We start from the raw sequence: 26,282 nt of genomic DNA, 5'->3' as shown, positions 1-26,282 counted from the left end.
CCGGTGATGCATTCCATGACCTGTCCTCTAGACGCCTGACTGTTGACGATGACTCTTGCGTTCCTTCAGGCAATAATGAGATCTCAAGTATGACATCGCCAATGACTGTCTGTGCATGCATCATGCGCATAAGCCGTTGCAAGGTGCATGGTAACTGAGCAGCTAGGTGTGCCTGGATGTCCGTCCTGTCCTTGCACCTTTCAATCCGACAAGCATTGCCGCAGATGACGTAACCAATGCCTGTTTTACTGTAGAAAGCGTCTTTGATGTGTAAGCAGTTTGGTAGATAACTTATATCAGTAGGTAATCAAAGGTGCCAATAGACAGCAGTGTCTTCTGGCTGAGCTGATGCAAACGGTCGATCAAACATATTTCATGCTGCTAATACACCTCATTGCCGTGTATGGTACCAAACTTGCTATGCGCCAAGCTTCCCAAGCAAGGTTACTATTATATCTGTTCTGCATGGAATTGTATGTGCCTGGAATATAAAAGCACAGCAACTGGCCTGTGCCCTTGTGGTGCTTACCGCCAGCATTAAGTATAATTGTCTACAGAATTTTTATGGCCGTGAAAGAGTTGACCAGAGGAGTAGGTTTGGTGGCTGGTGGTAGATGTGCATAGACGTACCAGCAGCATTCCTTGCATTTGGAGTGGGTGTTATGGCATATAAATTGACAGTATGCATCCCTTTGCAATGTGAGATGACCCGCCTGAAAAGAAAGAAGACTGTGCAGCCCTCCTGCTTTTCCTGATAAAGAGAGCTTTGTTATTCGAAACTAGCTTGACTCTGTCTGTCCTGCAAGAACCGAACACATCAGCAATATGCACTATGTGTACCAAAATTAAGTTCTGGATTACTTATAGTTATAGCGACATTTTACTTTGGCATAAGAATTGAGGCTTGCTCTTATAGGCCTTTATGTTCTATTTTATATACACCTTGTATTACATCACTAGGAGTGCCGCGTTTACATGGCAGCTGAATTGCTGGCCGATCCCCGCTCAGGTTTCACAGAGCTACCACTTTACATGGTTTACTTTAATACCAAATTTGTTGACATTACAACTCCCAGTTTTGCCCACAATAAATCCAAAGTTCCACTCACTCAAACATGTTCCACATCACTCAAAACATGTTCATTTCACTGCAATAGTATGGTGATGCCATCTATCACTGCTACATTGAACACATTTTCACTATAGCCATGATGGATGCCACCACCGTTGTGTTGCAGCAGAATTGAAAATCGCTTTGGATTTATTGTGGACTAAATTTGTAATGCGTGTAACTATGGTATTATAGTAAACCTAATGTAAAATGGTAGCTCTGTGCAAAATCTGAGTGGAGATCAGCCAGCTATTTATGTAAAGGAATCATGTATACCTGGCATTCATGTTTATGCAACACTCAGTTTGCATATACAAATAGGCCTAGGCATGTGTCGGTGCTTACGTGATCATACACTGCAAATGGCTGTTTTACCCCTCCTTCCTTTAAAACCTACCTAATCCTGTGCGCAAGATGTGCACTCTTGTGCAATCCTTCGTGGGGGGGGGGGGGGGGGGGCATGTGTGCATGTGCGCTGTGTTTCAGCATGCTACAACATAAAAGCACCATTGTTGCTCTGCCTTAGGTGCCAATGACAATTATTTTTCAATACTTATAAGCAGTTTAAACTGCAAAAACTTAGGGAAAATCAACTCTAGTTGAAATCTACATAATGTGAAAGCATATTTGGCATAGTGGAGAACGGTTATTGTGAATCGTATAACCATTCTGCAGCGAATGGTTACTGTTCCTGCGACGTGTGTATCCTATGGGTCTGCCTACGTATATATACACATATATGTGTATAGGCGCATGCCCAGTGCCACTCCTAACCACGGTGGCTTAGTGGCTATGGTGTTGCATTGCTAAGCACGAGGTTGCGGGATCAAATCTCAGCTGCGGCGACCGCATTTTAATGGGGGCGAAATGCCAATATGCGCATGTCTCGTGCATTGGGAGGCCCCCACTATGGCGTGCCTCATAATCAAATTGTGGTTTTGGCTCGTAAAACCCAAGAATTCAATTCAACCCGGTGCCACTGCGTGTGTGCTTTTTGAGAAATCTGCAGGCACCTAGGGCGGGGGAGGGCAAAATCAGCAACCTGAACAGAGTAGGACTACTCTTCTGTGAGCCTTTGCACTACTACAAGTGTGACCTCAAATTCAGAGCAAGGGTGCCCAGCCATTGATGCAAACCAATTTTTTAAGAAACGCATTGCTGTCATGGCACAAAACTAATTTTGACACAAGTCAGGTCCTGTCCAACTATGTCCATGTCCCTATGCAGACGCTATCACATTGCTACCTTACATGCTCACACAAGTACTGAACTGGCCTGTCATAAACGTGGCAGCATTAGTTGCACCCCCCCCCCCAAGCATGGAATACCCAACAACTTAGTAATGAACTCTTCTATTCTCTTTAAAACCACAAGACTGTCATTGCTGCAAGTAATATACTGACAGATAATAGCTTGGGTGCTTACTTTCATCGGTGTAACTAATGGCTCATAATTACAATAGCAGTGGTCTTGCTTTGTATCAACTGGTCATGGCTGGTCAAATGTGGTACCATGGCACTGTTGGGCTGCTATAGTGATAGTTGGCCGCTAACACTTCCACAGACATACTTTGCTGCATGTGGCAAGACTTGTGGCAAACCTTGAAATAGTGGGGCATGCTAAGCTTGCTCGCGACATTCTACAATGCTACATGCACATGCGCACACTGGGTAACTCGAGATGAAAAAAAAAAAAAAATTAAGCAGCTTCGCTTTGGTTTAGGAAACACCTATAGTAATCAGATATGGCCACTGCCTCCTTTTAGAGTACTCCACTTTGTGCTATCACGTACAACAACCAGCAGCTTTCCCATTTGTAGGGAGGCTCTTTAGAAGTTCCCATTTTGACATAGGTTAGTGCGACTAGTGCAAGCACGAAGCCCGAATGACAGGTCTGATATCACTGGTCTGATATCTTCAAAGGGATTCTAAACAGAAATATAAGCCTCTTTTGCCATGAGACAAGGTACGATAAGCCAGGAAAGACAGTGGAACGAAAGACAGGTGGCGTTACCGCTTTGAAGTTCCCACACCTGCTCCCTCTAGGAAGCAGATTTCTAAACTACACCGATGGTGGCTGCCAATCCCTAAGAGGGAGCTCCAGTGCAAAGTTTTTACCTTAACATGTAGGAATGGAGAAATTGTGTTGCTCAGCATTCACTGTGCTGACCTTGATGACGTTTGTTGCACTTAAAAGAAAATGTTAACATCTAGTGACTATGGGAAGCAGATTTTTTGAAAAAGGTAGTACATTTTTAAACAAAGTTCCCGAAAAAGGTGCTATTGCAAAAACTAATATCAAGTTCAGAACTTTCTAACTCAAAAACAAAAACATGATATCGCAATTGGAACAGCAGTAAAAAAAAAAAAAAGAAAGTTACTATACAACCACTCTGAAAAATTCCACTAATTTGCAAGTAGGACTTCTGCAATACCCTCATAACCACTGTAACAATTCCACACAAGCAGCAATTATATCAACTTTGTCCAATTTAGATGCTCTAACATATGCAGTTTACAAAACCGCAATATCTGTTTTTGGTGCAGTTATCAATTTCATAAACTTCTTGCATTTCGTCTTATACTGATTTTCTGGATTTTCTGACAATTTTTGCAAACAGCACGAGGTCCTAAATCGAAATTCTGCTTCCTACAGTTGCGATGATTCAACTTTCTTTCTCATATGCAACAAATTTCATTCAAATTGGTCTAGTGGTTGTCTCATAAGAGTCTCTGCATTTCACATGTATTTGAATAGGGAGATTGCACTTGGGCCTGAGGTAAAGCTTCCTCTTAAGTCACATTATGCTCTTTTCACAACAGGTCACAATCCAGAAGAAGGTGTTTGTTTCTTTAATCAGTGCTGTTTGAACTTAGCGTGCTCATTTGGTACGTACTCGGTTAATTTTAACCCCTTAACTGAGTTAACTTGTCATGACAAAAGTTGCACTACTTTGTAATTTTGACACATAAATAATATACACTTCTTGCTAAATTTGTCGGCAACAGCAGTAAAATTAAGTGCCATGGGCATTCCTGGTATATTTGCTAGAAAAAATGCAGGTTTGCCATGCCAGTAATTTGCCATGCCAGTAAGGGGCCCTGCAGTATTTTATGAATGTGGAAAATCTGTCTGCTGACTAGACAATGCTCTTGTGAACAGCTGGGCCAAAAAGCACTCCTGTATACACAGTAAGGAGTGGACGAGTTTTACTAAAAATGACAGTTGCTCTTCTTATTCAACTTGCTAAAATTCTTATCACATCTTGTGTTTGTTGCGATGCGCCTGATTACCAGTACTGGAGAAATTTCTTTAGACATCACAATGCTTCTAGCAGTGGCTAAGATGCCGATGACACGTGGGTGGTGGCATCTGGTGGTCGATAATGGTACCTCTCTGACAACATTGTGGCCTCCGAGATGAAGGGTGCAATGTACAGTATAAGCGATGCTCAACGGGAACACCCAGTTCAAACTTTGACATTTGACCAGTGGCTGCAACTCAAATATATGAAGGCATGCATGCTATACTTCTTTAATGTCTGCCTGACACGTCTACAAGAGAACCTCTTTTCTGATAAGGTCAAACAAGTGTTGCCATTATGTTTGACTTATGTTTCCAGTGTTCTTCTTAGGACTGGATCATACTGCACCTATTTTATAGACCATGCTTACACCAAGGCTCATTACAGAGTAATGAGGGCTTTGTTCCACAATGGTTTAGTTTTAGACATTTGGAGCACAGCAAGAATGATGGTGAACGTGCAAAGGTCTTTCAGTGGCAGCACTTTTATGCCGATACCTCACGTTAAGCTTATAAGGGAGGCATTTAAGATATTTTGTTGGAAAATATTTGTCAGGGAACCTGTTTGTAGTTAGCTTGTGCTTAGTATATTATTGGAGATATCTTTCTTTAGTGGATTCTAGAGGCATCTTTCACAAATGCGTTCTACACTTTTCATAAAAGGTTCTACAAGGCCTCTTTGAGGTTACCACTAAACACCTGACAAAGAAGGTATAGCAGTGACCTTTCTGCTGAGAAAACATGTCAATAAAAATGCGCTAAGCGGCTTTTTGTAGAGAAATAGGTCTATTTATTTTACACCAGGAAATGCCGGGGTCTTTATTTGCTACCATTTAGCTTTACCTCATGTTTATCGGCAGCTAGCAAGCATGCCACTCAATGCACTTGTTTTTGGAAAATTTAACAATACTACTTCATACAAAAATAATGTTAAAGGGCCCCTGACCAGGCCCCAGTGAAGATTTTGGTTATATGTTATAAGCTGTAAAACACAGTCTAAATTTTCAAATCGCTTCATTATTGGAGGACACAGAAGAAATGAACTGTCCTGTTACCATGCTGCCAGGCGACAAGAGTCACTGCCAATGGAGACACTTCTCCCTCTGGCTCTAGTAGCATTCTTAAGCAGTGTTCCTTCCCTGCCTTCTGCCATACTGGAGCCGAGGGACGTACCGCAGTGTCAAGCCCCGCCTTCTTTATTGCGGCAGTGTGACTTCTGCATTCCATGATCACTTTACGACACTTCTTCCCACGTGCAACATAGTGCTGTTAAACAGCTGGCACATGCATCATGCTGCATAGCATCAAATGGCGTTCCCTCATGGCAGCCAGCATCTTGAGATGCTATGTGACATAGCACAGCCTTCGGTATTTGCCCAGGTCACCATGCAATGTTTCATTGCCAAAGTACAATAAATCAGTCATTAAGCAATCCTTGTTGTCATCTTCCTGCCATCCCTTTGCCATTGTTATCACATGCACGTGTCACACAAGAAACTGCTTACTCTACTCTTAAGACATGTTGCACCATATGGTGGTGGAACCCCAAACAATGCTACATGGCCAGCTCCCTGCAAGTTCCTACAGTGCATCAGATCTGCATAATTTATCTTGTAAGTCAACAAGTTGGTTTTGTTTTAGGGATCAGTAATCCTTGAGAGAGTGTCTGCGACATAAGATGGGTTCTAAAAAAATTAATATTTCCTTGACTTTTTCTGACCGAACAGTCTAAACATTATGCTTTATTGCGTCAGAACCAATGACAGGCATTATTTTTTCTTTATGCGCTAAGCTTAGTGATTTACCATTAAGCAAATTTTGCAGTAAGGAAGTGCTCCAATACATTTTCAAGATGTATTGAAGTTTGTTGACATCGTAAATGAGCACCTACATATGGTCTGAATTGTGTGGTCTCATGGCAGTTTTTTTTTTAAACCTTCACTTAAGTTAAAGGGATACTAAAGGAAAAAAGAAAGTAGAGTTAGATCATCAGTGTATTCGTCTAGAAGTCTATCATCCTTTTCTGTTTGTCAGTATATGAATTTCTTGCATATAAAATTGTTGCCGTCGAAGGTCCCGCTGTTGCTCCTCAATTTGAATTAGCTTACCATCACTTGAGCCTCCACGGACCCCAGCAGGGTGCTCAATTGCCACACGTTGCTGCCTAGGTTGTTGCAAACAGAGAAAAGGGATGCCACTTTCAGTGGCAGGTCGCCGCTCTTTGTGCATCAGAGGCACTGACCCCACACATAAGAGTTACCATAGTCCACAACAGATGGTGCCACTGCAATTTTTTGTCCACCTCATTTTTCTAACTTACAAGAGCTCTGTTTTTGTTATGAATTCATTATTACAGAAGCCTAATCTTTCAATCTAGCTCAACACAATCTTTGCCTTTAGTGTCCCTTTAAATTTAAAATCTACTGTCACTTCCATCTGCCCTTGATGCAAGGTGCAGATCATGGCTACAGCAGCCAGTGCCATAGAGGATGTTCAATAGAATATGTTCACATTCACAGTATTCAATTCGCATGTTTGCAGAAATCAACAATTTCATTACTACACATTATAACACATTAACACAATGAAAACAGCAGTCAGTTGTGAAAGAATTCTGGCATTCACACCGCTTTCAAGCTGAAGACACCTACTTGACTCACCTTACTATACACAAGTCTGCCACTAAATGTGACCAGTGCAGAATTAAAACAAGCAAGCCATGATAACAAGAAATAATTTAATGGTAAACTGTCTTGCTTTTAAAGTTGCACACATAGAATTTCAAATACATGATTTATAAGTTGCCCTCTGCCCAAAACAATTTTTCATTGTACACCTCTACAATCTGTACAAAGGTTTTCGGCACACACGGCACAAGATGTGTATTTACACAAAAATAAATTAACGATGGGCTACATGCAAGAGAAAACAAAGGCAACAGCAATTCGTAATTCACTGAAGGTACCTTCTCCTAGAAGAAAATAACAGGACTACAACACCAAACCCCTCATGAATAGCAAGAGGTCCCTAAACAGAGCAAAGGAAACTTTCATACGATGGCACAGTTTTTTCACAAATGCACACTGCAATGAAAACAACTCACAGTTTTCAACTCTAAGCTGAACTCAAGCATTGGAGGAAGATGACAGGGTGTTACCACAACGCAAGAAACATTCAGGATAGAAACCCCCTTTCCTTGACACAGCCAGAAAAAGTTGCAGATGCTTCGAGCAACTTGGAGCTCAATGCGTGGTGATATTATTTGGTAGCTGAGAAAGGTAGAAAAGCAATTCTGCCATCATATCATTGTGGTTGTCATGACAACCAAGTATGACAACCATGACAACCAGCTGATGTGCCACACCGCCAGATGCCAGTTGATGAACCCTGCCCACCTGCACCTCCTTTCATGATTTTGTCGGTGTGAAACCACCTGTATTATTCACAGCATCACCAGAAGGGAATTTATTTATTCTCACTGAGTGGATGTGGCTACAGGTTCCCTTGTGTTGATAATCAAGCCGAATGATTTCAGCCATTTCAAGCCTAAAGAAGCCTGAAGAACTAGCTGAAAATGTCAGCATAGCTTGGTTATGGTTTCAGACAAAGTATGGCACACATGTAAGCTGACCCCGCGAGTTCATTGCTTCGTGCATGTGTGGGTAAGGTCGTCACCATGGCTCCATATGTTTTTCGAACAGCCGTGTACACTGCAAGTGCCTGGGGAGCTGTTCAGTTGCCGAAACGTGTGCTTTAATATAAATCAACAATCACAACTGGAAAGTTTTTGCAGAAGGTAACTCGTCACACCAGTGGGTGACATAATGCGAACACTCAATGTGCCTCATACAAATGTTTGTGAGCAGTGGTCATTCTCTTCTCGCATCCGGTGCACAAAATACCCAGTGGCACGTCATTGGGAGAAACTATCACCGGTGTTAGCCGAATGCAAGTTGTATGCTGCTGGATCGGTGCTGCTACTAAAAGCGAATCCGAATTGTCGATATGAAGCACGTTTTGAAACACTCTGTGGTCAAGAATTTGTTCCCTATTGGTTGATTCAGAGTGAATCCATGTTTTGCACTTGTCCTTTATCAACTAGCTCCATGGTAAATCACCCTCCCTTGCTCCACTGTTAAAGTATGGCTTCAGCCAAAAGTTCTCAACCGCACTGCAACACTTCTAACGGCTGTGGATGACAGTTTCCTCTGCAACCAATGATGCAGCTCAAGTGGTCACTCAAGGATTTAGACAGCTGCTTCAACACAACCTGTGAAGACTGAAATGCTAACCACAGACGTAAAGAAAGCACGGTAGTACAACTTTAAAGTATGGTTACAAGTATGACCAGAGCAGTTTAAGGATAATGTAAAGCCTGATGCTGAGCAAAAGCAACCACAGCACGCCTATGGCCAATAGTGACTTCCCATCATGCAAGTTGCACAGGTGACTGGCCATGAAAAACATGTAATTTCCTTGTCTGCAGGTAAGGTATGTGTTTCTATTTTCTTATGCAGTTTCTTGGTACTGCACATGACTGTGCTTGGCACTGGCAACGATTGTGCCTTAACATTGCACAGAAAAATAAGTTCCCTGTCCTGAAGAACTGAAATTTAGGCTAGCTGGTACAGATTCTGATGTCTGTGCCCTTCTCTTGTGTGTTCCATTTGGCGCCAATTACACAACTATAGCTCTGTTCTGACAAAACAACCTGCCACATGACTAAGCAAGTCAAAGATCAATTCAGTGCAGCAATTTTGGGGGGAAGGCTACAGTCACACAATAAAATTATTGCATAGAGGGCAGCTCCTTTGTCAATGGCTTTAACAGTCACTCAACTATTACATAACTTTCTGCCTGCATCACAGCATTTCTAACAAGTCTGGTCCGAGTGATGCGTACATCTAAAGCAGCAACCGGAAAATTTAGCACAACTACAGCCTTGTGGGCAAGTACAGTATATTAAAAATAACAGCACTTCTCAGTCCGACCTCAATCTGCAGTGACAGTTACCACCTGAAAGTAGCATGGAGTAGGCAGGCCAACTTTGGCCCAGATGCACACCTTAGATGCTCCCACATGTAGCAAAATGTGTGAACAGCATAATTTCCCTTCTTAAAATGGGCAGACATGCACCTTTACTCCATACATCAATAAGCACCTCAAGTGGGTTGTTAGCAGTCAAACAAAGCCGCTGACTTCCGACACCCAAGTACCCATCAAAACAATTCAGTGGCCCGCTACAACGTCACATTCAGAAGCATGGAATACAGCCAGCTTTCACGGCTTGCAATGAAACGGCGACATAAGTACACAGTGGACCAACAGAGAGGAAACACGCGAATTGCATTTTAAACTGCTAATTGATTCATCTGGTTTAACATCCCAGAGCAATACTCTGGCTACGAGAGATGGCGTAGCAGAGAGCTCTGGACTAATTTTGGCCACCTGGGATTCTTTAACATGCACATAAATCTAAGAACACGCACATTTTTGCATTTTGCCTTGAAATGTGGCTACTGCAGCCAGGAATTGAACCTGTGACTTCGTGCTCAGCAGCGGAACATTATAGCCACTGTGGTGGGTTTGGATTGCTAAATGTCCTTGCTTTCTGTATTGAACTAAAGAGGCAAGAAACTTTCAGAATGTTAGCCCCACATAGAATGCACCCAACAAGTCTTCATGCTCTAATTTGGACTTGTGTAGTAATCATCATTTGATTTAGGTGTTCCCTTTTGTATTGGTGTTGCCTGTACAGTGTGGCCCACTGCTTATGTGAACATGCAAGTGTGTGTGTGGCGCAAGCCAATTTCCTTCTGTAGCAAGTCTTGGAGAACTGGATTGGCTGCAGATGACTCGCAGCAGACAAGCAGGCAGCAAAAATTAAAACCAGGTCGTCGGAGCGGTGCGCTGGCACTGCCCCTGCTGGCAACTAAAGTTCACGTGCCTCCAAAAGTTTGAGCCACATGTTCACATGCTCCTGTTAACAGTGAACGGCACTGTACTGCTTGTCTGGACACAGAGCTCTTACGAGGGTAGGCAGAGTGCAACTGCCGAAAGTGGAGACCTCTGAAAATGATCACTCCAGTTACGGTCCCTTGTTCCCCAAAACAGCAGTGGTGGAATTTTGCTGCAGCTTTCATAGCAGTTCCACCACTGCAACAGCAGCAACATCTTCACATGGCATCTACAACTACACAAAAACAGCTTTAAAAATCCTTGAGCACAGGAAACCTTGGGTTTGTTAGTAAAGCTCATTACTTCAGCGATTCATTGAATGTCTGTTTGTCACTCCGTTGAATGAGGTTGGTGCTTGGGCAGTAGCTGGCTTGACAATAGCAAAAACTACTTTTACATCACTGACAATTGCTATCTTGCGACTCTGCGTCTAGAGGCTTTGTCGCAAGCAGTCATAAATCTGAAAGTGCAACAATTGCGGCCAGTGCTGAAGCAGCATGTTTCTGGCCACTTGGTCGAGGGTGCAGATAATAAAGTTCAAGCCCTCTAAACTCTCCAAAACAGTTGTTTCTAAATGTATACACATTATGGATTGAGAAATACAGTGGAATCCAAGTCATACCTTTAATAGTCAAGCTTATGGTAATGAATGTTGATGCAACACTGGCGTACGCTGGAGCACTAGCTACTCAGTTTCATTCATGTCACAAACCTCACAACGAACTAGCATGGAAACGACAAATATTGCAAAAAAAAAAAAGTGAATGAAGTGCGCAACCGCACCTGTGATATTTTTTTAGTGCTTCTGTTAGGCAAGGTAAACAAGAAAGATTTCTCGGGTACCTTCATTAAAAGAAGTTTGTGTGAAAAAAAGCTCAATCTTCTTAAGACTAGCAGTTTACAAAGGTGCAGTGAGCAAGAATAGAGATAGCGTGCTCAGAAGCACTGCGAGAGTGAAAGCGCTGGTGTTACATCAAAACGAAGGCGCGAGGTGGTGCCAATTGCAGCTGAAATATGGGGTAGAGAGTACTGTGTAGGGAGCCTTCATGAATGCCATGTTTTCGCAGGCTCCCTACAGCAGTGTGGAACCTTGAGAACGATGTCGTAAGAGCTTGGCAGGTGCACTGTAGACTAGAAACGTTTTCTCTGTTATTTTTTAGGTTTATATCGAGGTCGTACGTCAAATTATTTTTCTTCCATGTGTGCAAACACAGGGAGCGACATTGGTGCGCGAGCTCAGAGCGATGCAAAACGTGAAAGGTCTGTCGTCGCATGGGTGGGGAAGCACACTAAAAACATGTATGTAACCAAAGCATGCAGTATTGGTTTATAGTTGCATATTAAACCAATACCCACATGCTTTGGTCTGTTAAGATTCACGCGTCGTCTATGCACTGACACCGGAGCACTTCTGGCGGTGCTGATCCAGTGCGCCACACGTGTGTTTCAGTCGAACGCTGGCGTGTTGCCTGCTCGCTGCAATCCCAGAATGGCCCTGGTGTGTACGCTGTCTCTCGTGGTGCAATGACATGCAGGTTCACATACGCATTTCTAGAGCATCCTTAGGTATGCTGCTAATGACACTGCAAGACACTGTACGAGCCTGCCAGCTGTAGTACTTCACCAGCAGGTACAAATGTTCCCTAAAAGGTGGCACCATGCCGCTACTGAGGACCTCGGTTACAGCGGCGTAAAGGTAAGATTTTGTTCAAGAGGCAATGGCTGTGGTGCAGTGAACTGATAGCTTGTGAATTGAACAAACCCTGATGCATTTTTTCTCTTACTGCAATCCTTGCTTCTATAAAGGTGAACTTGCACTATCTGCTTCTTTTCCTTTCAATGCTGTGAATCCACTGCTATGATTTTCAAGCTCAATCCAAAGTCAGTTCACCTCTATTAACATACAGCTGGTATGTTTATATTATGGTACTAACATTCTGAAGTCAGAAATGGTTGCTCGTATGTTATTCTGCATGGTGGCCTAATATAAATGCATCAAATGTAGAGATGAAAAACAAATGTGGTCTGCTTCAGTGCTGTTGTGAGGGAGATAGACTATTCCTTCAAAGGTACAGTCACCCACAAAAGTTTACGGGCCACAGGATCTCGGAAAACATTAAATTTACAAGCAGCCTGGAATAGTAATCAGTAAAACCGAACATCACATTGTTGTTCACATATACTAGTAGAGGCTGTAAATGCGAACACTAAGCTGTGTTGTGATGCTGCACAAATATTCAGCTTTTTCTCCGAACTCGTGTTCCATAAAATCATGTGGTTGACTGTACATTTACTCAATGTACAGTACACAACACGAACATTCATCTGTGGAGTTTCAAGAGCGGCTCAACTTTAAAATGTTTGGCCTCTCTCGTTTTTCTTAGCTGCCAGAGTTCAGACGTTTGCACAAAAGTGAAGCGTTGCCACAATGTAACACTCCATAGCATACTTTGTCAAAGTTTCAAGGTGCGAAATGCACCCAATAAGTGGAAAGCACACCCAGCCTGGCGTGCAGCAGTGGTTCTGGCGTCTCCGTGTCATCGTTGGCCGAACTTAACCGCACTCTACAATCTTGAACAGCATATCAGTGCATTAACATCTTACACGTACAGGAAAAACTAAGGCATGTCCTGGCTGGTCCCAGCACAAACACAGCTACACACTGAGCGATCGTAGCTACCACTAAAGCTACACTGATTAAACCGATGCAACACAGGGTGCGCTGTGAGCAAAACACTTGACGCTGACACTCACGGTCGCAGCGCTCTCCATCACCACTGTACTTAAGTGAGCACGCTGCCCCTACTACAGCTCACTGTAACACAGGGCAGCTCGGCAGCCCAGTTTTGCTTGTTCAGCATGACAGCAGTATTTCAAGTCAACATCCTTGATGCTGGGGTAGTGCCAAGGTAAATGACATTTTAGAATAACTTGCAAAAGATCATAACTGAGATTCCACTGTACTCTCTCGCTACAGTTACAGACAGGAGAGGTGCCGACTGAAACTGTGATATGCCACAGGTTTCTCTTCAAGGTGGCTGATGATGACAATGATAGTGATGTGAAATACCCAGACAACCTTAGCAGTACATGCCAACTCCCTGTCACTGTGCTACATACGAACCCTTTCAGACTTAGCCGTTGGGCACCATCATCTTCAGGACACCCCTGTGTAGCTGATATAAAAATTACCTCATTTCAGCAGGTAATTAAAGAGGCACTAAAGAGACACACTGAATCAGTTTAGACAGAGGAAGTATTCTCTCAAAGTTCATTTTCATTAATTTCATGGTAAGAGGTTGATTACTAGAAGAGAAAATTAAGGTCAAAGCTTAACTTTTAGAATTTCGTGCCAAAACCCAAGCACTGGTACGTCAATGTGACGTTACATATTTCAAAGCATTTTCTCGTATTAGGGCCACTGTGGCTCAGTACATGTTTCTGAAACTTGCTTAATGCAGTCTTTGGCTGTTTTAGAATGTAGCAATGAAATATTAACCAGGCTTGAGCAGACACTGTCAGAATTCGCGATGTCACGGCTAGCTGGTGCAGAAAATTCAAGGCATCATTGCCACCAGCCTTTTGTTTTTGAGTCTTTTTGGGCTTACTATGTTTTTTCTCACAATTTAGTGTTTCTTTTGGCATTGTAGAAGGGTAATTTACTATTACAGCTCAGGCAATTTTTCCCTTAAGTGTCTCTTTAACAAAATTTAACCTGCATAACATAGCTTTGCATGTGACTGGTATCTGCATTTACTGCCCTTGTAAGAAGTTACATAGTAAAAAAAACAGTGCATTATGTTGTCTGTCTCACCCGTACTATTGTCAGTGCTGTTTTGCCATAATGAATCAAAACCTATTAGCCCAGCTTAGAACTCCTGAGAAAAAAAAAAAAAACAAATAACCTGTGCAGGCAACTGCATCCAACAACATTCAATTCTTTATGAACACAACACAGCACAACTGTCGGCACAAGCCACAGCCCCAAAAGAATAATTTTGTATGCTCAGTCACCACCACTTTCATGGCTGTTCCTCTTTGCTGAAGCCATGTTGGCTGCATCCCACACTTCAATAAAAAATTTCTTGAGAATCTTGTAGCATGGGTTATGTCAACAAATACACACTTTCGCTCGGTGGTGGGCGATTGCAGCAACTGTGCTGCATCCTAACAACAGGAGTTGTTGGGATGCATTGTCAGTGCTCAGCAACGAAATAGGGTAGCTACTGTATTATCAGCCCAATATGGCAGCACCTGGACATTTTAATTAGAGTACAAAGGTTTCCCACTACTCCCACTTGACTACCTGAAGGTAGTCAAGTGGGAGTAGAACATTGTGAAATTTTGGCACTTGCTCTGGCCCACTCAGTAGTCTGCTTTGCTGCTGCTCGTAAACTAGCCCAATGGAGCAGCACAGCAGATATTGAACAAGCTGGAGCGAGCACCAGGACTTCACGATGTGCTATCATATTCACTCGGGTAAGGCCTACACTTTTTTTTCCAGATTTTTTACAGGGTATGGGCCTTACACAAGGCAGATTTGTGGCTACTAACAAGCTTCAAACTGTGCTCGGACTGCTATGCAGAATAATGCAACCATTAGCGGCTGGCTATGATTACTTTCACTGAGTCACTCTTGCAGTTTGAAGAGCTCGCCTCATAGGTGCTCTCCCAAAGGTGGCAATTTTTCATGCTGTTCATTTATGTTTGACATTCCCCCCAGCTAGCAGCTTTTGATGACAGTCTTAAACGAAACGAGACGCCACGCATTCAAAATCTAAGCAAACTTCTTGCAGCGATGCCCTCTTATGCATTCGAAAGTATGACAGAGTGATACAGTTAAAGCATGCTGGATCTGCACCACGTGATCGCGATTCTGTGAGATACGGGGATGATTGCATCATCAGCAGAACAGTAAATAGTGCAATCTAGTAGTGGCCTGCAGAAATTAACCAACTTGCGCGCGTGGCCTTTGAGACTGAAACTGTGCGCTGCTTAGTGAAACCTTATCTCCAATTATTTACACACTAGAACGAGGCTGTAGGCCTCACACAAGGGCAGGCTTTGCTAGAGTACTTTCACGTGACCACATTCTGCATCATGACATATGCGCCTCCTGGGAAGCAAAACTGAAACTGGTTCACCGAAAAACTATTATGCAAATTGGTATTCATATTTTTTCTAGGTCTAAAACTTTTACTTGAAGCAAAAAATGGAAAGTAAAAAATGTCATGTCGGCACTCTTCTAAAGCTGCGTAGAGACTATTTTTAATGAGAGCACTCATACATTACCATCTTAGTAGCACAGAAGCAAGCACTGAGGTACCCAATGAATGATATTTCTGTTGAAGCACAATGCTGAGAGAGCAATTGTGTTACAACCCCGGTGTTTCGAAGACAGCTGTGTCTCGAGACCAAAACTAAAGTTTACTTCTAACCACCTTACACCAATATCACATGTGCAGACTCAATGTTGAGTGACCTAGCTATCGTTGTTGAACTAGTTGGCACCTGCATGCAATTAAAGGCCAGTTGCAGCCGTATGCAGCTGCAAATACATCATCATGATCTATTTGTTCCCAGAGCAGTGGATTTACTCTGTTCACCAGTGGTCGCTCCACTCCTTGTTTCTTTATGAATATGCTTCAAGTCCTACAATGGCCTTCAACAGCCAGAGTGAATCTGCGGTACTGTATTGCTATAAATTTAACTGGCCAGTCTGCAGTAAGTTACTTATTTAGCCACGGCGGAGAAGACTGGTCGACTGGACTGGTCAACTTGGTTCCCATTATTTTATGGTCGTCTTTGACCAACTACAGTCGGCGACAAGCTGAAAATGCAGCGGCATATGCACCGCTGCCCAACTCGAAGAGATTTCCTATAGATGTGCCAGCCAATTATGTTTGTTCCTTTCCGTGATATCAAGCGCTTTCCGTTTTCCCGTAAGATGGCTGATTTCACTGCACAGACCTATCTTTGTATCGCTGGTGTTAGGATGAAACTTGAACACCTTGTCAGGTTTTATGGGAGTTCACAATATCAGGACTCAGCCAAAAGTAATATTTTAGATAGAAGCGAGTTTTTATTTCTCAATTAGCCTAGAATTTACATTAGCAAAGAAATAGCCCTTCAGCTGTGAGCAGATTTCAGCTGGTGTGGCTCTCTTTCAGAGAAGAACTCGGGACAAGCACTGGCTTCACCTTTCTCGAGCTAAATGATTCGAAGAGCAGAGGCATGGAGGGCAGGTTCACTGCAGTATTGTGGGTGCAGCTTGTGCTGAATTCTTAGGTTGTCACCGAATATAGCTCCCCGGAAGATTGCTTTTTCTTGCTCTGCTGTCTACACACATGTCCAGACAGAGCTTCAAGGGAGGACTTCACTGCTTTGGGCTGCCGAGAGGATTAGTTTGTCCTTATTAAACCCTGTATGTAAAGCATCACTGGGCAACATTGTGCTTTACCGTATGATATCTGGCTGTGCTTGGGGCTGTCTTGAGGCTTCGTTTAGCAGCAAGTAATTTGATAAGCAAATCAAGCTACCAGGCAACAGCAGCATTGAATCACTTAACAAGCCTGGTGGAAAGTATACACCATTTTGGTAACTGGGTGCTTGTAACAATCTCTGCTGTGATCTGAAATGGAGCACTTTGTGTTCCCATGGCAGCTCTAGTAGCTTGGGCTTATGGGCAATACATTATGGTTATAGTGCTAAATGTGCTAGAAATGGCGAAGACAAGGGTAGGGTCACAGCTGTGTTTGTGTGTTTCCTTGTCTGCTACTTTTTTTTTCTTGCATTGTTTTTCTCGCAGATGCCAATATGCAAAATCTGGACGTAAGAGTTTGTTCCTCCAGACTGACCAGTGCGATCCAACATCAGTTTTGGTTAACATGTTAACATGCACTACTGTTCTGAAAACACTAGGTTGTTGACATTAGCCCCTTTCAATGATTTGCATAACAGTGCACCGGTGCAATGATGGTTTGTAAATGGCAAGTCGTAAAGATGTGTCGCCTTTGTATCTTGCCTCGCGAACCGGCCCTGAACACTTTGCTCTGGCGGCACAGCCATACTACTCCTCTTCGCACCTGGTGAGTGAAAGTGCCCCTCGGGGCCGACACTTTCTCCTGCACCACCCAGCAGCATTGCCCACGCAGCTCAATCACGTGGAAAGCATGCAGCGCCAATCAAAACGAGTGTTAGCACTGTGGGTCAAAGGAGGGATAGGAGGCGCCACCAGTGCCCAGCCAGTGCCTCCAGTGGTGCCCTCTGCAGCGGCCTGGGGTCCACAGTTTGGAACCTCCTGGGCCACGCACAGACCACAGTACGGGATCTTGTGCACCAGCTGTACAAGCTCTGTGGCTGACCGAGGCTTACGACCTGTCAACTGGCGAGTGCATGTCTCCAGGGTTGCCGCATGGCCAACAAGCAGCACATTTCCACCTGTAGCAGCAGGACATAGGAACAAAAAAATTTGCATGCCTTTATCAGTTTATGAATGAGTTACGTACTATATAAGCCATTTTTAACATCTCTGTTTCTTCTTGTACAGCAATTATGAAAAGGAAATCTTACGAGAATTGAGTTACGAAAATTGGCAGCAATTGAGAATTATGCAATAGCAAAAGAAATTCAATTCACTAAAAAAATATTAAGAGCTAAAGCCTTTTGTGTGCACGTAAGTTGATGTAATGTACAAAAGGTAGGCGTGAAAACGTGACGAGCACAATGCAAAGGACAACACAAATGCCTTTTGTGTGTATGTGTGTGTGTACTCACAAAAGATAACCATCTTAGGCATGGCAATTCTTTATGCAGGATAACCGAGGGCTCACTCAGGCACGTGCTACTGTTATTAATTATATGCCATGCCTCAACCATAAGGTGCACTTCTTTCAGAGAGAGAGAGAGAGAGAGAGTAACCGTGCAAGGAACAGGACACAAGATGGTCATTCTGTTAACAATCGCCTCAGAGAACATCCAAATTTAATGAAGGAAAGTGAAGGCAGCCACCTAGCAGCGCATTACTCTCGAGGTGGTTGTAAGACTTTATTTAATCAGTGCAAAGCACTAAGGCGTTACAGTGACCAACTTGTGTGTGCGATACTATATGAGGCTTACTGCATTGATGGAAAAGGTGACATGTGTGTGAGTGTGCGATCGATATCATCCCTCACCAAGGAAATCGGTTTTCTAGCATGTTGGTAATGGCGCCCATATACAGTAGTGACCTTGATTTTCAATATCATGCCTTTTCTTTTTTGCCATGTAGCTTGCCCTCACTCCTCCCCTTTTCACACATCTGTATGTATTTACTGTATGCATAATAAAACATCAGCGCTTCATCAGTCTCCTTCTTATGTCATTTCTTGTGCTGTTGTTACTCGTTTTTATGCGCCTACTATTCCCTCTCTTGTGCACTGGATGCCCCAATCAATTTGTGTCGCCATATTGGCCTGTGACCAAATGAAGCATTAGATATTTGATTTTGACAGTGTGGTTATGTAATCTAAGTTTAATGCATGAAAGTGGTAGGCCAAGTAGACAATTGTAAGAGACGAGCTGTACTTTTTGAAAACACATGTTGGTAGGATTGTGCTGACGAGCTCAGCTTTTCAAAGACATGAGAGAGTTCGGAGTAAGTTATGAAAGTTATGCATATATGGGTCAGGCCAGGACATGTTTGACAGGTACTCCCAAGTTATGAGCAAAAGCTTACTGATATCCTTGAAAAAAAAAAATGCAAAAGTAACAATAAAATATATACAGTAATCCCTCTATTCTGCCAGTACTTGGTGTACCTGCAAAACTTGGAGAACAGAGAAACTTGAAAACTAGCTAAAGAACACACAACAATCAATAGAACAGAAAATTATAAGTGTAATGTTAACATAAAGAAAGACTAAAATAAATTCCCAAGTTTTACGCTCCAAAACCACAACCATATTGTGAGGCATGCTGCAATGTAGGACTCTGGATTAACTTTGACCACCTGGGGTCCTTCAATGTGTACCTAAATCTATTACACGGGTGTGTTTGCATTTCAGCGCCATTGAAATGTGGCACCTGCAACGTTGAGCTCAGCTGCGAAACACCCATAGGCACTAAGGTACTGCAGATGGTATTATAGCTGGAATTAACAGGAGAAAGTGGTGTCAGGCAGGAAAGCAAAATGTAGTCAGTGGCAGAAGATAGAGTGGGATTAAGAAATATGCAGACGCAGAACTGGTTTAGCTGATGCACAAGAAGGGCAACGGGACAAAGTGTCGCAGTGTACGTCGTTGTAGCGTGCAGCACCTATATGGCTCGACCAATAGTTTTAACCAATCATTTTTACCAACAGCAATTGAAGAATGGAATAATTTACCAGAAATAGTAAAAAAAAGGCCCTTAAAACTCTAGATAATTTTGAAAAATCATCTCTTTCCCTCTTTGTTTTTTCCAGCTGTTCTATGAGATGTCTACTTGTTTTAGACGTTATGTAACCATGTTTCAATGTATCACTTATTCTTTGTATTCCCCCCAGTATGTCATACCCTGAAAGAGGCTATTAAGGGCACAATAAATAATGATAATGATGAGATGTCTTCCAAACTTATCCTGCGGAACAGCTTTCACACTTATTTGCCCACCAGCCTTCTCACCTTCCGATGCTGTCCTCTTCAAGACATTTTGAGCAACATAGAAGCTCCGCATGTAGTACTGGTCAACAGACTCTTTCTTGTGTTTCAGTTCCTCAGGTTCGATGAGCGGCTTGTAGTCGAGGTTGATGTGGAACCCTTGCTCTTTCAGCTCAGCAGGTGTCATCCATGCTGGCGTGCCTTCGGGGTACCAGGCGAGCCACTCAAATAACCCAGGCTCCACGTTGATGAGCATGTCCTCGAAGTGCAATGCTGCATTCACGCATGCAAGCAAGACAAGGCCATCAGCAGCCATTCTGAATGATGACCCATGACCACATGGCTACAAGGCAGACAAAAATTTGTCAGAGGTTATGGCATTAAAGGGGCACAAAACACCAATACTGTAAATCAAGCTAAAGTGATAGATTAGTGCTCTGAGATGTCCAAAGCAACGCTTTTACAGAGAACAGATCCATTGTAAGCGAGAAAATGATGCAACCTAGGGAAATAATTGGTGCCATGACTGTGAACACACTGAACCAGCTTCCATGAGACAACACAACCTGTTTACATTTAGTAAATCATACAGACAACTTATGACAGATAAAACTGTTAGATTTCAATATGAAAGCAAATTTGAAGAACTCACTAGGGCAAGTTCCTCCCACTGCTTTGTCAGTGCTTTTTAAGGCTAAAGAATTGGTGCCATGACTGCAAACAGACTGAACCGCCTTCCATGAGACAATATGACCTTACATTTAGTAGATCATGCAGACAACTTAACACAAATAAAACTATGTTAGATTTTAATGTGAAAGCAAATCTGAAGAACTTGCTGGTGCAACTTCTTTACACTGCTCTGTCGGTGCTTTTTAAGACTATGTGGCACCCTCTCTTCGCAGGCCTAAGGCGGCAGGGCCTGGTAGTGCATGAACTGGAGATCGCTAGTGCATGACTGTAGAAGCCACGCAGGAAAGCTATTCCATTACAGGCAATCAGAACAGGTCGGTGTTCTCCTTTACTTTCCCTCTAAGACAGATGTACAACGTTCGTCCAGAGAACACGAGCCGCACTGTGTACTACTGTAGTTTACCCTAGGCTGTGTAAAAGGGTCTTGCATCCATAGTTCCACAGTTTTCAGGGGAAAGAGAGCTTATGTGTTAAAGAACTACCATAAGACTAGAAAGTTGGCTAGTTGAGAAGTTGGAAAGTGAAATTTTTGTTGTTACCAAAGAACTACAGGCTGAAAGAGTGCATAAATAGGAAACTAAGGTGGAAGACGAATGACAGAGCATATTCATCTTCCCTTCTTGCCACATCTTGCTGAATTGTTTCTACCCAAAATTAAAAAAAAAAAATGAAATTTTCGGGCTTTATGCGCCAGAACCACAACCCCATTGTGAGGCACGCTGTAGTGGAGGTTTCCGGATTAATTTCGACCACCTGGGGTTCTTCAATGTGCACCCAATGCACAGCACATGGGCGTTTTTGCATTTTGCCACCATCGAAATGCAGCAGCTGTGGATAGGATTTGATCCCACTACCTGGTGCTTAGCAGTGCAATGTCGAAGCCACCAAGCAACTATTGCGGGTGTTTCTACTGAAATGAGCACAAGTTAGCCTGTGTCTAATGTAACTGCGTTACAAAAAAACTACTCCTAAAATCAGTGTGGCACTGCCGTGACTGACAGACACTCTGAGGTTACCAGACTTGCTCATTTTTGGAATTGACCTCAAGGCACATCAGAAAAGAAGAGAGACGGCTACTCTTCAATGCCCAACCCCACACACCTGGGCACTTTCTTGCAAAACAAGGCAGAAAGTGTGCAGAACAGGGAAGACAGGACAAATACACGGCAGAGACGGCGGAATTCCCTGTGGTTGTCCTGTCCTGTTATTCTCCATGCTTTCTCACAATGTCTGCAAGCTGTGTCAAACCAACTAAACAGAAGATTATGTTCTGCTGAACCTCCCTATCTAATCCACATACTCTCATTTCATTTTCTTCTTCATTTGATGGTTATTATAAACAACAAAAGAAATTACACAGCTTGAATGAACTACAGGACACACAGTCTTTGTGCAGCAGCAAATCTGCCCTCGCAAAATGCACCTACATTCTAGTGTTCGTGTTTCAACTTCAAGCATGTTTAACAAATATCACACTACGAAAGCCTTCCTATTTTATGATGCTGCTAATGTCACAACTTGAAATACTGAACCAACAACTTTTTGGGTGAATTTACTATAAACAACATGAAGAATGTGTCAAGACAGCTTCCACAAACAAAGCATTTGCCAGAGAATCTTGCAGAAAAGCTTGAGGCCAAACAAAACTGGGGAGGCACACATACTTACCTGTTAGGATATTAGTGCATGTCTGTATGCAGCGCAGAGATGGAGATGAAAACACATGACTGAATGTGACGCTACTTTCACACATAGCATTCCCTGAAAGTAGAGAAAAGGATAAGGGCTCTTAACAATGCAAATGACTTTCTGATACAACAAAGAAAGACAAGTACCCAAGAAAAGCAGAGGACGATGCAGTTGCTGCCACAGATAAATTTATAGCCTCTTCAGGCACCAATTATTTCTGTCCACTGAAGGTTTAGTTTTGCCCCATTAATTGCATCTTCATTACCACGAAAAGTGTACAGCTGCAGAAGAGACTAAGAATTTTCAGTTCCTTGCAGGCTTTGAAAACTTTACAGAATGTACACTTGCTGTGACAACTCTTTACAGGAACATTAGATACGAGGATGTCAACTATTTCATGTCTAACACAGTTGGAAAGCAGTTGCCCAGTCACTTGAAAATACTCCTGATGTAAAACACTCTTAAAAACAATGAAAGAAGTGAACTTGCTATATGACGACATACTGACATCGAGAGGAAACACCCAGCTGTCTACTACATTTCAACTAATTTTACTATATCATTTTACACATACAGATCACACCTGTTACAATGGATCTGCATACTACTTTTGGATATAACAGACTATTCTCACTTACGTTGGCCTGCATTTATTATCAATGCAACCAATTCTGCCTTTAACAGACCCGACTATAACAGACTATTGGGTACAACAAATTTTTGGGAAAATTTTGTCTAGATAGTGTAAATGCAATGCACGTTACAGTGGCGATGCGTGCGTGCAGCAGTGCATTGCACGCAACTATTTCCAGCTGCTTGAGGAATCTGTGAAAATGCACTTTTTCTTAACCCTCTGAGGGTCGACGCCGTAAATATGTGGTGCCATTAGTAAGTCCCAAATGGTCAATGCAGTATATTTATGGCATCGTCTGTATGTTTGAAAAGCACGTGCCAATTTTTCGACTCTTTGTTGCCCAGCAAGTGCTGCCACCATGTGTGGATAAAATAATTTTTGTTTTTTTTTGCTCCGCAGTGTTTTGGTTTTCATTCCATGACTTTCATACGCTAGACGTTTCAGCGACCGCTTGTGCATTTGCACATGTGAAGGCGTGCGGCAGTTAGTTTTGGTTTTGTCTTGCAGGCTGTTTTCATTTGTTGCGCTCGTAAAAAACGATATTTATCCGGTTTCTAATCTCGCAAAGGGTCACCGCTAGATGCTCGCTTGTCTGTTGCTCACAGGGGTGTGATCACATCTATTGACAGCAGGGCGTTGGTTTACACAAACAATGCCGCCGTATACAAACAATGCTGCCATGCCTGTGTTTCTTTTCTCGAGACTCGGCTCGCAATGACTGACTGCCCCTCATTAGCGATGGAATGAAGGATTACTGCAAGCTTCCGACTCGTTTTGCTTTTCTTAAAGGTGCGCAGTTCAATTATGCTACGGGCATGCGTGCTGGTTGCTCTGCTGCGAGTTAAGTGATGATTTCTCTGATGCACACAACTACCAACCCAAGCGCTGAATCTGAATATCTCTATTTCAGTGTGTCTACTTTCTTATTTCTATTATAAGTATTTATGGAAGCCCATCTGTATTCATGAATAAAGAATGCATGTTTACCTAAGGAAAATATTTTTTTGTTACTTTATGGTCACTCTAAAGTAAGTTGTGGTAAATTTTTTCCAAAATAGGTATGGCTGAAGATTTTAAATCTGCAATCACAAAATTTGACCATGGGAGGTCACATTTGGTGAAAAACGTTGACCCTCAAAGGGTTAAGGAATGAATACACTACCCGCATGTTTTCCACACTGGTGTTCCGCATGACGCTCTGCCGTTGAAGAGTTTTTGCGTCAACCACACAAGTAGAGCACCGCTGCCCACAGCTGTTGGTGCAGTGCCGATCAAGTGCCGAGAGCCCCACTAGGCCAAACCAGCTTTGTAGCAAAGCCATAGCATACGGTGCTCTCTAAAACAACCGCCAACAATTGCGAAATGAACCGTTCCGAACATTTTTTCGTTTCTCACCGCATCACTTTGCACAAAAAGGAAGATAACTGCTGCTATTCACAGGTTGAGATTGTGAGGCGCTTGATGTGGTCAAATCGTCTCGCGTGCAGTGCAGTGGTGGCCAGATGTAGGCTCCGAGTTGAACTCGCCTTGCAGCACAGTTCTAGTTTGTGCTACAGATTTAACAGTAATCGCTGCTTGTCGCGAAAAACAAAATTAAGACGTCAGTTTATACTACCGGCCACTGTAATGCGTGCAGAACAAATTGTAGCCAATGTTTGTCATTGGTGGTGGCAACATGCTCGGCCCTGGTGGCCGGCACAGCAGCACTGGTCGTCAGTCTCCCTGCCAATGCGCCGGCAGTTTATCTTGCCGTTGTGTGGATGTGTGTACAGTCGAACCCACTTATAAAAATATTCAAGTACCACAAAAATTCCATTGTTATAACTGATCATTGTTATAACCGGGCTGCATGAAAAAATCAAAATAGGGGGATGGCGGAGCTGATGCGAGAGAACTACAACGGTTGGGAGGCCAGTGCCCCTCCCCACTACCTTTCTCCATCTGGCTGCTGATTGTGTTCACTCGTTTAACTGCTTCCTGGGCACTCCGATCGTGTGTAACAAGCCGTGGCTGTCGGCGTTAAAGAATGGCACTGCTATAACAACTGCAAAGAGGGGTCACGGGTGGCAAACGACAATGCTAGCACTGCTGAGGTATTGCATTGGTGGCCCCAAAATGGGCCTTTCAAAAATTGCGAAAAGGCTGTCGCGGCAGCCTGTCAGCTTGAGAAATCCAGAAGAAACGCTGAGGCGGGATCGCCACAAGCATCGCGCCACATACTTCTCACTGACTTGCACGAGAAAACCCTATGTCCGTCAGCCTTGCATGCATTACTTGAAGCTTGCCGACATCCTTCTCCAAGGCATCCAGGTGCTCTACGTAGTGTAGCGGAAGGTCCCTCGTGAAAACGAAGCCCCGGAGAGACTGAACCACCTGCTGGGCCTTCTGTAAGGATAATGTTGAGGCAACCTGCCCTTCCGCATCATCGCTGCCGTCGCCGCTGCTGCCATCTGATGCAAGCCCGTTCACGACAATCGCCTCATCGGCTAGAAGCACTTAGTTTCCAAATCTATAGCTGTGTGCTTTCTTTCCCCGGCAACGTCGTGTATAGCCGATGGTCAGTGGGCGCATCAGCCATCTTCTGTTTCGGCGGCAAGTCAAACCAACTGTTGGTCAAATGAGGCTGAGGAACAGCATGGCCAGGAACGATTTCGACGCAACCAACAAAGACAAATGCGAGTGATTAAGCTGGTTGCAGATCGGCGCTGAATGAGGAGCCAGCGAGCAACATGTGAGCAATCTGCGAGCAATCTGCGAGCAGTGCAGTTAGTGCGGTCCAATCGTGTTTCGGAGGGTGGGGCAGCTTAGAGCTATGGGCGCAGCCCATTTGTGTTCGGAAGGATGGAAGAGAGATGGGGGAGAGGCGTGTGGAGATGGCTGGAAAATGAGCGCACGGTGGCTATTGAAGCAGCGGCCCATCGTGCAGCGTATTCGAATTTTTCGTTTTCGTTTCTTCTTTTCAAGAAGTTTGCATTTCACCATCTTTCGACTCGCACACCCAGCAGCCAGACTTCATCGTTATAACCGATTGTAACAGCGCACCCAAGACAAGGACAACAGAAGGAATAAAACGATGACACGGTGCTGTTATAACCAATAATGCAGCATCGGGGCATTGTAGTAAGCGGGTTATTTCACCATAGAAAACATACAAAGTTGATGGTGTAGCAGCTTCTCATGGTTATAGCTGATATTTTATTAGATCCGGTATCGTTGTAAGTGGGTTCAACTGTATGTTCTAGTATGGGGAAATTACCATTTGTCAGCAACCAGCACT

The 26,282-nt window shown here is 43.3% G+C and overlaps 1 protein-coding gene across 2 annotated transcripts in view; it reads right to left on the bottom strand.

Moving 5' to 3' along the window:
• Nucleotides 1-15,778: 15,778 nt before the first annotated feature.
• The window catches only part of Epp (Ecdysteroid phosphate phosphatase), a 59,702-nt gene continuing 49,198 nt past the window's right edge, over nucleotides 15,779-26,282 (bottom strand). For both annotated transcript variants that reach the window (XM_075692807.1, XM_075692808.1), the window contains 3 exons: nucleotides 22,351-22,443; nucleotides 20,014-20,262; nucleotides 15,779-17,812 (listed from right to left, as the gene is read on the bottom strand). In XM_075692807.1, coding sequence (XP_075548922.1) covers nucleotides 17,532-17,812; nucleotides 20,014-20,262; nucleotides 22,351-22,443 — 623 coding nt within the window. In that variant the 3' untranslated portion in view covers nucleotides 15,779-17,531. The remainder of the gene's footprint in view (nucleotides 17,813-20,013; nucleotides 20,263-22,350; nucleotides 22,444-26,282) is intronic.

Source organism: Dermacentor variabilis, chromosome 5 (assembly GCF_050947875.1).
Source record: "Dermacentor variabilis isolate Ectoservices chromosome 5, ASM5094787v1, whole genome shotgun sequence".
Lineage (NCBI taxonomy): Eukaryota > Metazoa > Arthropoda > Arachnida > Ixodida > Ixodidae > Dermacentor > Dermacentor variabilis.
Note: the sequence above shows the minus strand (reverse complement) of the source record. Positions and strands in the feature narration are given on the sequence as shown.